The sequence below is a fragment of the Carassius auratus genome, unplaced genomic scaffold (genome assembly GCF_003368295.1).
Source record: "Carassius auratus strain Wakin unplaced genomic scaffold, ASM336829v1 scaf_tig00017026, whole genome shotgun sequence".
Lineage (NCBI taxonomy): Eukaryota > Metazoa > Chordata > Actinopteri > Cypriniformes > Cyprinidae > Carassius > Carassius auratus.
In genome coordinates this window covers 213,394-229,917 of record NW_020524730.1, presented here as the reverse complement: position 1 = coordinate 229,917, position 16,524 = coordinate 213,394, and the positions used below count along the sequence as shown (strand labels likewise).

The window sequence follows — 16,524 nt, the reverse complement described above, 5'->3', positions numbered from 1 at the left end:
CAAACACGCCGCCATTGACTTCTGAACGAGGGAATCGCTAATCCATTAGAATGCGAGGTGACTGTCATGACTGATTGCCTTGTCCCTGTCCGCCCGCTCTCTGACATACTTCACCACCAGATCAATAATTCCAGATGTTTGAACTGAAGTCTAAAATATTTATGGGCTCTGGTGAATTAAGTTAAACTGTCCCGAGTGGCTCGGATCACGTCAGCTACACTATAGCTAAAGCGAACGTTTTAGCACGCAGGAAATGAAGCTCTGATTTGATTCGCGCTAACACTAAAATGATTAAAATGGTCATTAAAATGATTGCACATTAACGTGAGAAAGTGTTGAAGGAAGACCGGGAGACATGGACAAGGAGGTTTTTAATATCTGGAGAAAGCTATCCGTTTGCATTAGCGACAATCCTGAGCTGTTACATTAAAGGCAGCAGACAAGAAAAAGTCAATTTACAACAAAACAATAAAATGTATGTATTTTTTTTTTTTTTTTTACAATTTTTAAATATGTTTGTATTTACTTTTTCTATGTCACCCTTTTAAGATTTTTTTTTGCACATACTGCTTTCTGGAAATCTGCTATCAATGAAGCCTTCCTAAACATTGTATTTAGTTAATGCAGTTGATCATTCATCACTTAAGCAGATTCCAAATGACTTTAAATGCGTTTAATCCTGCTACAGCTCCCTCCTTTCTCATGTACTCACACATTGCTACCTTGCGCTTTTTCTTTGTTATCATGACCCTATATTCACAGCCTACACTTCCAGAGAGAAGTGGAGCTGGCATTGATGTGGTTTGATGTGCAGTCATTGTGGCTGTATTGAGACTTCTGCTGGGATCCAAATGCCATTAGAGGGAACAGCGGCTCTTTTAAATGGAGCAGGTTCTTGCCCCGGTGCCTTCCTTCTAAAGTGTCTGGCAGGCACATCACAGAACGCTGACACCAGGGATATTGTTCTTCGAGCGTGCCACTGGGTTCAGTCCCCGTTTAACGCTCCAAAACCCAGTATCTGTCATGCGTCTGCAAAAACCTCTGTGAGAACACAGGCCGCTCGTGTCTGTCCACATCACAATTGTGATGAAATCAGCCAAGCATCTTTTTTCATTCCATTTTTATCTCTCTATCACTCACTACCCAGCGCAGGTAATTACGACTTTTCTCTGGCATATTCATTTGAAGAGACAGATCACGACGGAGGGAGGGGAGTGATAAGCACACTTTTGACTTGTCATCCTAATAACAGTCATGGGATAAACAGCAGAGCAGAAAATAATGTCTTCATTAGAGCAGAATGCAGGACTGTCTGGAAACATTCCAAAAATTGTATCAATTTGAAATCTTGTGGTTACTAAGTAGGTAGCTCAAACTTGGGATCTTTTGTTCTATTTATTGTTTTTTTTTTTTTATTACGCTGTTGATTAAAATGTGTTGCTCTTTTTTCAGTCTAATCTTTGTTGCATGCTTATGTTGACCTTTCATCTGGTTCTTGGAGTAGGTCATGGCCTTTAAGCATGAATGTGCCATATCCATGATAGATCTCACAGTTAACAGAAAACACTATATAATGAATATCCCGCCGTCTGTTTTATGTTTTACTCACTCACTCTTACCGTGGAAGTCAATCTCTTCTCAGCCTTGCCTTGAGCCTGCCTGTGATTTCAGCATCACTCAGAGTCATGGACATTGTCATGAACAGCATAAAGGCATCAGTTGCAATATTTAGTCAGTGCCTAACTGTTCTGGTGCTCGGTGGTGGGTTGAAATGTTGAGAGCAATTTGTTGCTAGGAGCAGAGGGCCTCAAGTGGAATAGAGCAGTGCTGAATAGGCCACGAGCAGCCCAATCAGAGGGTCCATGGCTTAGCTCTAATACAATTTGAAAGGCATTGCTCTCATAGAGTGTTCTCACTGACGCGTGTCACTCTAAAGCTTCTTCAAGTGCAATAACAATGTCAGCCAGGCTTTTGGTTGACATTAGAGGGTTCTGGAAATAAAGGCACGGGGTCAGAGGAATAACCTGTGGTAATCGTAAGGCAGTTAACTGACTTTTAGAGCATCAAGAGGTGTTATACAATACACTCGTTCGTTAATGATTTTTCACATGCATTTGCAATTTATTATGTGATGTTCAAGATAGCAGTATAATGTCTCTGTGATTGCAAATTGAATGTCAAACCTAATTACAATTGCACTACAACTTGTATTGCCATAACTGTTGCCTTTTTTCCCATTTGATTTAATTGGCAATAATATTTTGTCATTGCTAAAGTAAACACAATATTTCACCATCAAAGAGACAGGTGTTATGCTCTGAATGGTTAAGCGTTGTCAGTTTATTGATTGTTTAGCAGTATGTGTATGGAAAAGCTGTTAAATATGTATACTTTAACAGCCATGCATGTTTCATTTAACCCAGAAAATGTATTTGCTCATGTCAGGTAACTCTGCTGGCTTTGTTGCCGCTTAACTCCAGGATTATACCAATCAATATTTCATGAATAAGTCTACATCAAATTGTTGGATCCACGCCACAGAGTGTGAGTAGATCACTGATGAGCTGATTTGACAGGAAATGATGCATTGTTTACTCAGGGGTTTACAGGAAAAGCTGACAGGTGATCTAAGATTGACTTGCAGACAGACAGGCGGACAAGTAAAGATGCTTAATGAATCTCGAACGTGTTAAAATGATGCATGATGCCTCTAACTGCTGAGAGAAAACATCTGATAGCACTCCATGCTGGTGTCTTTAATTCAATCATCTTTTACTGGCATGGTTATCTTTTGAAAGAGCGATTTCCTTTCATTTTCATCCTTGTTAGTGGTACAGTATGAGCATAGCTTTATGTGATTTTCTTAATTTGAATTTGAATTATCTGCGCTACAAGTTTATAGAGCTGTTCAATTTGTAGTCCTAAAACCTGGAGGAGAATGAGTGTTTCGAGCCATAAGTTCCATCAGGAATTTTTAAAGAGTTTTCAGAATAACAATTTTTGATTTATTAATTCAATTTGGTTAACAATTCTTGAAGAGACTTTCATGATCATTTCCGCAATAGAAAAATAAATCAAAATCTCTACCGGTTGACAAATTTCTACCGGTCAATTGTGTTTACTGGTATATCACCCACCCTTTATATATGTATACGTGTGTGTGTGTGTGTGTGTGTGTGTGTATATATATATATATATATATATGTGTGTGTGTGTGTGTGTGTGTGTGTGTGTGTGTGTGTATACTGCACATTATAATGTTTTGATTGTATTAATTAATACATTAATTTTAAAAGTAGTTTATAGTACCATAATATCGACCATAATATAAAAATTATTATTGCCAATAATTTTATTATTTGTGCATCATATTTGTGTTAAGTGCATATCCTATATGACTCAGAAATGTAAAACCAATGCTTGGTTAAAATTGCCTGAATAGCAATATTCCGTGTTTACTGCAATGCATAACTTGCACTGTGAGCTGGTGGCTCATCTCCCTATAAAATCTTGTTTGCTCTGTAATTTAGGTTGAGTGTAGTTAGAGTTTTGTTGAGTGACATGACCGCAGTAGTACAGCGTCAGTGCTGGCTAAGATTTCACTGGGTCTTACCACACTACCTCAACAACACTCATCTGCTGCAGACTGAAACCATAACCCACACTGTTGTTATAAGTGAATTAGATACACTCAACCATGTTTTTGTTAAGTCCCTCATTTCTACTGGCCTCCTCCACAGCGGCGGCACTGCTTTTATATTTCAAGGCTAGGTAAGGTTGCTCACGAAGTTCTCATTTTTCATCAAAGACCTCAAACTGTGCTTTTTCTTATAAGAGACAGTTGAAAAGCGATGAGACAAAATTGGAAACAATAAACGACAAGCCCCCTGTAAACAGATGGGTACAAATTTTGCACATTATACTGTTATGTTTTATTAACAAATCAGGCCATTATAATGCACTGTACAGCAAATGGTAATAAGTTTCAAATTGAGTTTGGTGGGTCGCTAATGAATTTTGAGTAATGGCATGGTGAGCCTCAGTCTTTGTAATTTTAGACTAATTTAATTGCAGATCTGTAAAAAAGTGCATTTTAGCCGCCTTAAACTGCCCTAGGCTGCAGGCATCACCCCTAATTGAGGGTCTTGTGTGACCATATGGGTTTATACAAATGACTTTAATATGCATGTTGCATTGTGCACTATGATTATCAAAAAGAAAGGAATAACTCATTGACGTATGGTCCTTTATTGCAACAAATTGCCCCATGTATTTGGGTTTATTGACAATCTGGAGCTAAGAACAAGCGATGTTAATGGCGTACTCTAAATGCGATCACATGCTGCTTAGCTCTCTCACTCTATCTTTCTCTCTCCCTATTCTTACCCCCCCCCCCACCCCCAGATCATGTAATGTCTCCAGATACATTGTGTTTTATAGCCAATTATCTAACACAATCCATTATCAGTTTTACTGTTATCTCCCATGCAATGCTTTATCTTCCTGTTGGAGTGCATGGCCTGCACAAGTTGCCTTAAGGCGGCACACACAAAGAGTTTTTTCGTTTGCATTTGCCTTCACTTCATTTCCAATGTGGCATTCTTAGGTGAATCTGTTTGCAGAGGTGTGTTAATCACATGAATTACAGGGCTCAGAATCTTTAAAAAGTGGCAAATGTAAGTGTTGACAACTGTGAGTGTTTTAGTACAAAGACATACAAATTGTCTTCCAAAGAAAACTGTTTTAATTACTTTTAATTCAGTGAAATAATTCAGCTAAATATCTCCTCTAGGATGCATAAATATTTTATTCTTTCCTCCAGATTTCCATCTGTTCATACATATGTGGAAAATCCTTCGCATTAAGCCACCAGCAGAAATGTGAGGAACGGAACAATGCAATTTTTTCATGTTCTTGTCACGTGGCATTTTGTGAGAGATCGAGAATGACTCATTTTGTGTATGATGCTGCAGGTGCCACAATGACCTGTTCAGTTTGTCAGTAATATTGATGTGGGGGGAAAAAAGCTGAAGAAATCTCACTGTTTCCAGAGTTGAGAAACAATGGAGTGGTGGGACTCAGCTCATCTTCAAAACCAAACTTTTCGAACCTGTAATGAACTTATTCGTGGGTTTATGTATTCTAATGCAGTTCTTTGCCTGTCTCTTCTTATTTTTAGCTGGGTGAATAACTTTGGCTATGAAGGTCTCGGGCTGCTTTTGGATGTGCTGGAGAGGCTTCTTGACAAGAAACAGTAAGTTACGCTGGACTTTCTGACGTCGTCATCTTAAGAAATTCCCCGTTTCTTCAGTGCTTCTGGATTGCTCATTCACAAACTGTTATCTTTCTCTTTACTCACTGATTTTCTTTCCCTCAGGCAAGAGAACATTGACAAGAAGAACCAGCATAAACTCATTCAGTGCCTCAAGGCCTTCATGAACAATAAGGTGTGTTTAGAATTTAAAAGCTCCAACATGAGTAGTTTATATCATTTTGCGTCCCACACGTGCCGAGTGAAAAAAATAAATAAAAAATCTGCTACGCAACATATCAAAGAAAATAAAATCATGCCAGCTCTCTATTTGTCCTTGAGAATGAATACATTTCTTATTGAAATCCTGCTGCTTTATTAAACACAAATGAAGCTTGTTCAACTCTAGATAATCATCAGATTCAATAATTTCTAAAGCTGCTTTCATGCTTAAATGGTAATGACATTGTTCAGTTTATACCTCAGCCGTGTTAAATATGAATGCTATTTTATTCCAAACACTTTACTGTAAATGTTTTTTTTATTTAATTTATTCTCCCCCAAGTGAATGCATTCTGCATTTTGCACAAAGTGTGGTCAAGTGCAGTGCATTACGCTCTGCGAGGAAGACAAAGATGCAGGAATATGATTATTTGTCCCATTTAAATTATTTTTTCCTAAAACATATCTACACCTGCCTAATTGGCTCTTTCAGGAAAGAAAGCCTAAATTTGTCCATACACAAGGGGTTCATAGTGTTTGCTTGAAGTTTAAAGGAATTAACCATTGCAAAATGTTTACATTTTTACAAGTTGTAGTAAAATGAGATGTCTCTGTTTCCAGTTTGGCCTCCAACGGATCTTGGGGGATGAACGAAGCCTCCTCCTCCTCGCAAGGGCGATCGATCCTAAGCAGACTAATATGATGACTGAGATTGTCAAGATTCTGTCAGCTGTTTGTATCATCGGAGAGGAGAACATGTAAGATCATTAGCACAGTGGCTTGAGAATCTACTTTTAAATACGCTATATGAAATACTAATACAAATTATATATATATTTATATATATCCTGACCAGAAACTGATATTTCTTAGCAGGCGCCCATTACAGTGCAATAAGGTTACACGTTACTATGCCGGTCTCAAATTAGCCTGCTAGAAAGCCCCCCGGCTAAGCGTATGCGTGCTGTGTTAGTTTTGTAGTTGAATAATTAAAAAGCTGAGTTTGCAACTGATCATTTTTATCTGGCGATCAGTACCTTCAGCGCTGGGATCTGTTTCAGTAAACACACGCAGACAGACTGCACTTATGCTAAGTGAATCGGTGTGTGGTAGATGAGTAGATTAGTGTTTTTTACAGGAATGTAGGTGATCAGAGATTTGTGTGACAGCTGTAAAAATTCTGATACCTCACTTAGCGCTGAAACTAGCTCCTTCCGCCTAAAACGCTGTGCAGTGACACTGACTTATGTTTAGTGCTGTCACATCAAAGCCCTCTTTAGGAGTTGAGCAGGTGTAGCTTATTCTGAAGCCATGTTTGAACCAGCATGAAAGACTCTGTACAGCCCTCTCACAACTACAACTTAATCATCCGGATCACAAAACACGGATCTTACACCTAGCTTGACAAAACTCATCTCCGCTGTTTCTTCAACAAAGGAAGCAAAGCAAACCGATATTGGGTTAATGAGACATGTGAGAGTAAACTTAACATCTGGTGTAGATCCCTGGTATGTCCTAGGATTTTTCAAATTAAATTGATCAAAAGTGACAGTAAATGCATTTGTGTTGCACCATGAATTCTGGAGAATCATGACATTGAGTAGAGTAATGGGTATTGAAAATTCCGCTTTGCTATTAAAGGAATAAATCACATGAAATCCAAAATGAGGGATTTTCTTTTCCTAACCTGATAAGAGCAAGACTAGTTATATACACTGTTAAGACACAACTGTGATGTGTTTTTTTTTTTTTGAAGGGGTTGTTTTTACACCGGCAATGATTCGTTCTGAAGTTTTTATTTTGTCTATGATACTTTCTGTTATTCTTTTACCTTGGACTGCAATCCACCAGTGCTTAAGTCAGCAAAACAGACATGGGACCTTGTGAAGTCCTTAATTTGCTTACTCACGAACACTCCTTGTACTCCCTTACGAAACGAAAATATATTTACCAATATATTTCTTAAAATATATTGTGATATATTGTAATATATTATTTACCCTTTTTATTTTCTAATATTTTATATTTTTGAATACATTTAATAATATATTGATGATACATATATTATATAATATATTGCAAAATATACAAATGATTGCCGCTTTCAATATATTGCAATATATTGGAAAAAAATAAATATATATAACAATATATGCTAATATATTACATTATATTTTCCAATATACTGCAATATATTTTTGTTTCATAAGGGCTTTTATCCAAACGCATCTCTTTGGTTCTCTTATGTTGCTGCTTCGGACACAGCGTCACATAGTGTAGACTAGATGGATTCTCTTATTAATATTGAGAACATTAGGCTTCCTTTGGTGTTTTATATTCCTAGTGAGTTCTAAATCTCCATAAAAGTCTGTGGCTTTGTTCCAGTTCCAGTTTGTAAACGTCTGAGACTGAGATTACGATCTTAGACCAACTCGGGTGAACATTCTAAACCAATGTCACGATCGTGTCTCGATAAAAAGCTTGTTTACCTAAACACACCGATTTTTTTTGTCGTCTTGTTTTCCTTTAGTCTGGATAAGATCCTGGCAGCCATGACCATTGCTGCGGAGAGGAATAATAAGGAGAGGTTTGCTCCGATAGTGGAGGGGCTGGAGAACCACGAAGCCCAGCAGCTACAGGTCAGTGTTGGTGCCCTTTGCCAAAAATGCTGCCCTTATTACCCAACTTATTACCCAACTTATACATTTTTTTTTAATTTTCATGGTATTACATTTTCATTGTATTACATTAGTTTTGTATTATTTTTTATTTTAATATTTTGTTATTTTATATTGCTGTTTTATTAATTCAATTTAATTTTATTTGAGGTATGTTTATATCTTTGGGCATGTTCTTTAGACTGAGTCTGAATCTATTTATGATGTTTCTGTTATTCTCTTGAACGAGCAAGGAATATTCAAGTAGAACACACATCAGCATCATATTTTTTGTTTTAATTTTTTAAAACGGTGTATGTCCTCATGTTTTATTTAACTTATTTCAAATAATTCGTAGAATTCAGCTTGCCCAGGGCAGCAGATATAGATCTGCTCTGTTTAGTGTCAGTCAGTGTGTGAGGCCTCTTCACTCCCAATGCTCTTTTTGATGCTGGAGCCAGGTAGAAATTGGCACATCTGTCACTCAAAGCTCTTCTGCAACCCGGCTCGGTTTGACATGTAAACAAGTCCCCGTATCCCTTTTCTCACTGTGTTTTGTGGTCGTCTGTCAACCCTGCCACCTCCACCACAAGATTGAAGCTAGCTGCTGGCTATTCTAATGGAACGGGAGGTGCATTCTAAAGCCTAATAAGCCCCATCCAGGTCACGCAAAGAACTTGGAGCTCCGGAAACTAGCGACAACAACTAGCAAAATAAATAAATAAATAAATAAATAAAACAACCTCTTCTTGAGAGATGGTTAATTTATCATCTTCCCTTCTTACTTTTTCCTCTGCATTCTCCAGGCTGGTCTCAGAGGAACCGAATCAAAAGGGCAAGGATGCAGCACCACACCTGTATTTATCATTCTCTGCTTCTCCACAGCCTGCGGTGATCTGTGACCAAGCACAACAAGCCACTCTCACACATTCATTAACCAAATCCCTAATCTTTGTGTAGCTGTTGAGAGAGCAATGAAGAAGGTGAAATGACACCGGGCTAGCATGAGGAGAAGGGGGGAATGAATCCCTTTGATTTGGTGCCTTGTTTTCCTCCTTAAAAAAAGGCTTTTAATGAAAAGAACCGCCGCTAATTGTGAAGTAAATTAAAACACCTCACCAATGCTGGCGGTTAAAAGAAAAGAACACTTTTAAAGCCTGCGATGGGCTGCAGAGCCTGACTTAATTTATTAAAATGTGTTTTGCCGTTACGCCATCTCAGTGACGCAAGCAAGCAAACTTAAAACCGTCCCAGCAGTACTGTTTTTTAATTACACTGCTGGAATTCACCTCAGGCACTGTGCTGCAGAAGAGCATCATTGCAAATGCAATCCATAAATGAAAATAAGTATCGCAACCTGCACCAGCACCCTTTCTGCAACATCGTTCCAAATGTGTTGATGATGAAATGCATTTGCCCTCGGGAGAACTCGATGAAAGATCTAGATTCACTCAGTGGGCCTCTTCAATGATTCAAATTGAAATAATTGCTCAAATGGGAATACGAGAAGGTTTAAGAATTTTGGGGATTTTGGGGCATAATGTTGCACGATGGGAGCAAAGTGGGCCTCATTGCGTTCGCCTGCTGCAGCCTCTGGGTAGCTGGGACTTTGAGAGAAGGAATCAAGAATAATGCTTTGGTTCAGGCTGCTCCTGAACCCAAGAAAACTGCTGTGGAAAGCAGCATTTTTCAATTCATTTTTTGTTTCATTTTACTGTCACCCAGCCCTGTTTTACAGTTTTTTTTTTTTTATTCATCTGTATTTTTACATTTTAGGCCTGCCCATTTAATGCAATGGAATAATATATATATATATATATATATATATATATATATATATATATATATATATATATATATATATAAAATAAAATCAGCAAATTTTATTATTATTTTTAGTTTTTCTCCACTGAATTAATTCAAGCTTTCTTCCTAACATCCCCTGTAAAAAAAAAAAAAAGTAAATAGTAAAGTAAAAGTAAATCAAACTTATGCATCTCCTCCAAATGGCTGTCATGTCATTAATGTTGTATTAAGCAGTGTCTTTTCCTTGACTCAGATAAGGTTTCTGTTTTTGTGGCCAGACAAAGGCAGAACAAGCAAGAGTCCGAATGATGGAGCTGCTCCTGACAGATAAAATCATGCAGGAGAATAAAACATGTAGGCCAACAGCAACTCCAAAAGCCCAGGCCAAGGCTGGTGAACGTATAAGAAGACTGTTCACATGTCCGTCAAGAATGATCTTTCTACTCTGCATTGATCAACCAAGCGAAGAGCATTCCTTCTCATCCTGGCCGGCTCCCTGGAGCCACCTTATAGCCTGTTAAGAACCATCAGCACTCCTCCCTGCCCACTGCCCTGATCTGATAAATCAATTAAAAATACACAACTGTTCAGCCTGGCCTGCTCCCTCCTTCCTCTGGACAGCTTTAATAATCCACTTGCTTCTTTTCCCTTCATTTTTAGCATTTTTTCTCTCCCAGTCCTTCACAGCAGCAACTGCCTCATTCCATCCTTATGAATTCATTTTATGTAATGTGATATAGATTTTTTTTTCTTTAAGGTGGCAGTAGTAATAAGAGGGTGATGCAGAGTACTACATTTTAATCATTTATCACTGAAAGGATGATTCTAAGAATTTGCTTGCATTAAATGGTGGTGTGTGTGTGTGTGTGAATACAGGAGGCCTGCATGCAGCTGATCAATGCCCTCGTTACATCGCCAGATGATTTAGACTTCAGGATACACTTACGAAATGAGTTTCTGCGCTGCGGCCTCAAGAAGATCCTACCAGTGAGTAGAACTTTTGCTTTATCATTTCATTCACCATTTATACTTTTTTTGTACTTCGTTACAATCATTATTTATTCGATTTTAGTGCTGTTTATAATATATTATTTTTTATAATATAATTAATATAATATATGCTCAATAGGCTTTCTTTTGTGGTAAAGGTAAGTTAGTAGATACATGGAAAGATGCTTAAACTACAGATGTACAATAGGATTTTTGTAATCAAATGACAGATTTTGGGATTAAAACATCAGTGAAAGCTAAAAAAAATATGTAGTTTGAAAAATCGCTTTATGGAACAAATAAAAACTTTTGAACAAATGAACAAAACTAACAGCTAAAATGTGCCCTGGTTTGGTGTCCTTCTCCCGTAATGGTACAGCTCACCCCCGCACACATCATTATCAATCACAAAGCCCACAACCAGGCCAGCACATCACTCACCATCTCATTTATGTGGACATTTCGTCACTCTTAATAAGTCATTTTGACTGCTCCCCTTATTATTACTGCAATTATTATAATTATCTCAATCTACCCCTGCATATGATGAGCTTATCGTAATTTATGAATAATGTATTTGAAAGTTTAATAGGACAATTAAATATGACATTGTTCTCTAATTGTGAATAATGAGGTTCCAGGTTTTAGTATCCTCAAAATGGCAAATGCAAAGGGAAAGAAACAAAGTGAAATGACAAATGAGATGCACTAAATCCTCAAGGAGAGATAGAAAATGGTGTCTGATGAAATGAAAATACACATTTCAGGAGATGGATGTGTGTGTGTGTGTGTGTGCGAGACTTAGTCCTGCCTCCTACTGCGGCATAGCAAGCTCTCTTTCTCTCTGATTGGCTGTTCCTTTAAGACAGATGGCATGCCTGAAGTATAGTCCACTGATTGATAACTACAGAAATTGGGTTACATTTGGCTTTTCACCATCCATAAACTACACCAGCAGTGATTCATAGTGGAGTTGTAAAGCACACCTATTTTATCCTCTCTTTCTTTATCTCTCCCTCTCTCTAAACCCTTTAGATCTATCACCTATGTTACTGGTACATAGCAAGACAATCTGTGTAACATAGAAAAACAGATAGAGTCTCAGCGCTATACAACAATGATCAGACTTATGGTTTTAATTAGCACCTGAGTTTTGAATAACTTGACAAACACAGCTTTCTCAAAGATGTCCCTATTATTATGGAGAGATACCAACTTCTGCGTACCTTGATAACCAATCACATCATATCCTTGATGTCATTAAATTGCTGGCAGAGTTGTATGACAGACGCTATATAAATGAATGAGATGTTACGCTGTTTTTGACCAGTGGCAAACTTATTTAAAATTAGCGAATAGGCTGTCGATTCATTATTAGCATACTGTAGCCACTCCTCAATTGGCATCCATTCATCACTTTTTTTTTTTTTGTATTTCCTTCTTAAACAGGAAGTTTGGGCAAGACATGCATTTAGTCATGTTTCCATTTGCGCTTCTTGTTTTAAATATATTAATGTCTGTAAACTGTAAATTTTGAATGCAGTTTTGAACTGGTCAACATTTAAGCCCCTTACACTGCCATTCCGGCAAATACATGGGTAAAGTGTTCCGGCAATTGTTCCCGGGTCGCTAGATTTTGCACTTTCACACTGCCAGTGATTACTCGTGATATGTGCGTGCTTTCACACACAACCAGTAAAGGTCCCGTAATGACATGTAACATCAGGGCGTGACGTGTAATGTACGAGTCGAAAACGTTAGGCACGTTATACTTTCACTGAAGTAAGCGAACGATCTCGGCGTCTCTGCTTCATTACAGTTGTCACATATTTTTTCATTGCAAACATTGATCTTCCTTCAAAACAGCTGGTAAAATATTTGCGCGATAACGCGCGTCATCACTTCGACACGTCATTGGATCTGGCTTTTGTTCACACATCACTTGTCCTGGGTTGAACCCGGCAATGTTACTAGGTCCCCGACCCGGGTTCAATGCTGGAATCAATCCCGGGACGTGTATGCTTTCACACAGAAGGCGACCCGGCAATGTTCCGGCAATTTGCCGAGTCCGACGTGCAGTGTGAAAGGGGCTTTAGAAGTACACTAGCATGGCCTAAACTAGCAAAGAGCATATAAAAGCCACAAAACTCAAATCGGGTCAATCCAAGGCCTTATAAAAATTGTTTAAATGTCCAAAAACAGACTTTTTCATCCTGTTGTATTATCAATGTTATATGATGACCCATCATCAGTCACTCATTCCTCTCATGTCAACCTCTGTAATCACAGGAGCTGAAGGAGACAGAGGAGCTCGACATTCAACTGAAGGTGTTTAATGAAAATAAGGAGGAGGATTCCATCGAACTGTCTCACCGACTGGATGACATCCGCGCAGAAATGGAATATCCTTTTTACCACTGCCTTGTGTGTGCATGCAGCCGCAAGGGCGCCCGGTGTGGCTCATAGGTCTAAAGCCAAGACCTCCAGTTCATTCGGAAGGGATTTGAGAATCAGGTTTTTATTTATTTTTTATTTTTTTCAATTCCAGTCCAGCCTCTGGCAACTCTGGTGGTAAACAAACCTCTTCACATCAACACCACACACATATCCCAGCATCCTTCTCTGGCACAGAGCTCATTATACTGACATTCCAGAGACACAGAGAGCAACCTCTACGCTCACCTCTCCTCTGTTTCATTCCCCCTCAAATCTGCGGATAGATTATGCCACACGGCTATGGAAATCCGTACACACTTATTTTCTCCCTGTTTATACATCTGCATCTGACCCTTCAGGCCACAGCTGCGTACGTGGCAGCCATATGCAGTAGCTTCTGGATTTGTGTGTAACCTCACGGTCCCGTTATAAAGTAGCTTGAAGCCATTCGCTGAATTTGAAAAATGGCAAAGCATATTTTTTTAGTGATGATTTTTTGATGGTTTTTATCGTTTGGGTCTCTTTCCATAAGCTCTCAGAGGGAAAGCTTTACTGAAATGATGTACAAGCCAGCGTTTTAGTTCAGGCTGTCTGGACTAATGATTTTCGTGAGCAGCCAACTGTGTAAGAGACACAACATTTGTCTCTAAGGACAATTTGGCATTGATCTGTAAGTGCCTTGTGTAATATGCGTGTCTAAGCAACGGTCTCTGTCTTTCTCAGTTCTTTCCTCCCTCTATTCTTTCGAAACATCAAACGTTCTCCAGTCCCACTCTGCTCGTTTTCTGTCAGGTTGCTTTATGAATATTTACCTGTAGAAATTGTACATATATATGTGACCCTTGACCACAAAACCAGTCATAAGGGAAAGCTCTGAAAGCCTATAAATAAGCTTTGCATTGATGTATGGTTTGTTAGGATAGGACAATATTTGGCCGAGAAACAAACTTTTTATGTATCTGGAATCTGAGGGTGCAAAAAAAAAATCTAATTCTGCCGCAGAAATACATTACAAATGGAGAAGACGACGTGGACTGTGTGCATAAACCTTGTGCGCGGTATACAAACGAACATGGAACTATACATTTATTCATCCGTGTTAATAATCCGTGTTAATGTTAATTATTAAAAAGATCTATGTGGACGAAATCCCTCTTTACATTTATGCAGTTAGCAGATACTTTTATCCAAAGCAACTAACAGTGCATTCAGGCAATGCTTTTTGTGTGTGTGTGTTCCTTGGGAATTGAACCCACAACCTTTTGCGCTGCTAACACAATGCTCTACTCACTGAGCCACAGGAACACCTATATGATACAAAATGTATGCATATACAGCAAATCATGCCTCTGTGTGAAAGGGGCCTTAGACTATTGCTAAAAATATACGCAAGCGACTTGAGGCTGGTTTTGTGTTCCAGGGTCACATATTATATGAATTTAAACTTTCAAAAAAGTATTTATTATTATTATTATTATTATTATTATTATTATTATTATTATTATTATTATTATTATTTCCAATTTCACTAACTTTTCAAGTTTTCGCTCAGGCTGCTTCATGTAATTATTATTATTATTATTATTATTATTATTATTATTATTATTATTATTTTTATTATTATTATTATTATTATTATTACAAATTAATATTTTTATGAATGTTTACATGTATTACCTATACAATTTTGTTTGTATTATTATATTTTTATGTATTTATTTTTATAATAGCTACCAGCCATTGTTTTACTTGCACTTGAGTGTCTGCTTAATAAACCCGCTAACACTTTATTTTGATGGCCCCCTAACAAACAGACTATATCTTTGCATGCACATGTAAATTTATTCTACTAATCCTAATAATAGTATATGAGAGTTAGTTGAGATGTGCAAAGTTACTTTCTCCACTTTATAAGTTATACTGTAGAAATAAAGTGGCGTGACGTGTGGCCAAGTATACTGTCCCATATTCGGAATTTGTGCTCCGCATTTATCTCATCCAAGTGCACACACACACACCCACCCACACACACACTCCCACACACCGTGAACGCTCATCCAGAGCAAAAAAAAAAAATTGTTACACATTACAATAATTATTTTAGTTAGTGGTAGTAGTAGTATAAATATAGCACTTCTGGTTTAGTTCTGGGCACTATAGTGACTTCAGGAAGCTGTTGAATATATTATATATGAATCGAAAATTGGGCAGTGTGATTGATTGACCCTCCCTCTCTGTCTTTTGTATTGCTCAGTTCCATACAGATACAGCTCATGTTTATGCATCACCTACCCCACCGGTACATTACTGCAAACATGTGCGAAATACAAATATGCACAGACAGTGGTTTGTCTGTGTGCACACTCGTGTTCCTGCTTAATAGAGAGAATTGCTTTCTGGTGCATTTTGTTGTTTTGAAGTGTGGAGAAAATAATTCACTTAAGCAGATCACCTGGGTTATCAGCAATATTGCTCTGAAGATGCTTGTATTCTCACATTGAGTTGGCTGAACATGGGGTGCACTCACAACCGTATGAATAACTGAAATGATATGAGTTAATTATAAAATGTACATCAGTGTTGGTCCAGTGCTGGTTTGCTGCAAGGGCAGATTTTAAAGTGCAGTGGCTGGAAGGCTTAATGTTCTGTTTTATTATTGCTCCATAAATATATAGTGTTACACATACACTATACATAAAGTTGATATGATTTATAGTTAATATTATTTTAAAGAATATATAATTCTCTAACCTGAGACAGATTTTATTTAAATCGAAACAGACTTGCTGTACGTAAAAAAAAAAAAAAAAAATGCATCTAAATATTGAGGCTCCACATCTTTTTGATTTCTATCCCAGTGGAGGGGAAGGAGTGATTGTGGAGGCTCAAGAAAGTGTGCTCCAGTCCAGCTAGTGCATCACCCTGTGGTTAGTGTTTAAATATTTCAAAAGACATTGTCAAAACCTAGAGTACATGTAAAGACAAATATACACACAGTTCCTTAAACCATTTTAGCCCATATTTTCAAAGATTGTTATTTTCTTTTATTAGACATTTCTTTTTACTTTATATATATATATATATATATATATATATATATATATATATATATATATATATATATATATATATATATATATATATATATATATTTAAGTGAGC

General features: G+C 37.6%; 1 protein-coding gene across 6 annotated transcripts in view; it reads left to right on the top strand.

Annotated features, from left to right (window-relative positions):
* The window catches only part of LOC113075386 (protein diaphanous homolog 2-like), a 335,815-nt gene that overhangs the window by 116,164 nt on the left and 203,127 nt on the right, over positions 1-16,524 (top strand). For all 6 annotated transcript variants that reach the window (XM_026248089.1, XM_026248086.1, XM_026248087.1 and 3 more), the window contains 6 exons: positions 5,180-5,254; positions 5,378-5,447; positions 6,095-6,231; positions 8,004-8,112; positions 10,813-10,923; positions 13,216-13,328. In XM_026248089.1, coding sequence (XP_026103874.1) covers positions 5,180-5,254; positions 5,378-5,447; positions 6,095-6,231; positions 8,004-8,112; positions 10,813-10,923; positions 13,216-13,328 — 615 coding nt within the window. The remainder of the gene's footprint in view (positions 1-5,179; positions 5,255-5,377; positions 5,448-6,094; positions 6,232-8,003; positions 8,113-10,812; positions 10,924-13,215; positions 13,329-16,524) is intronic.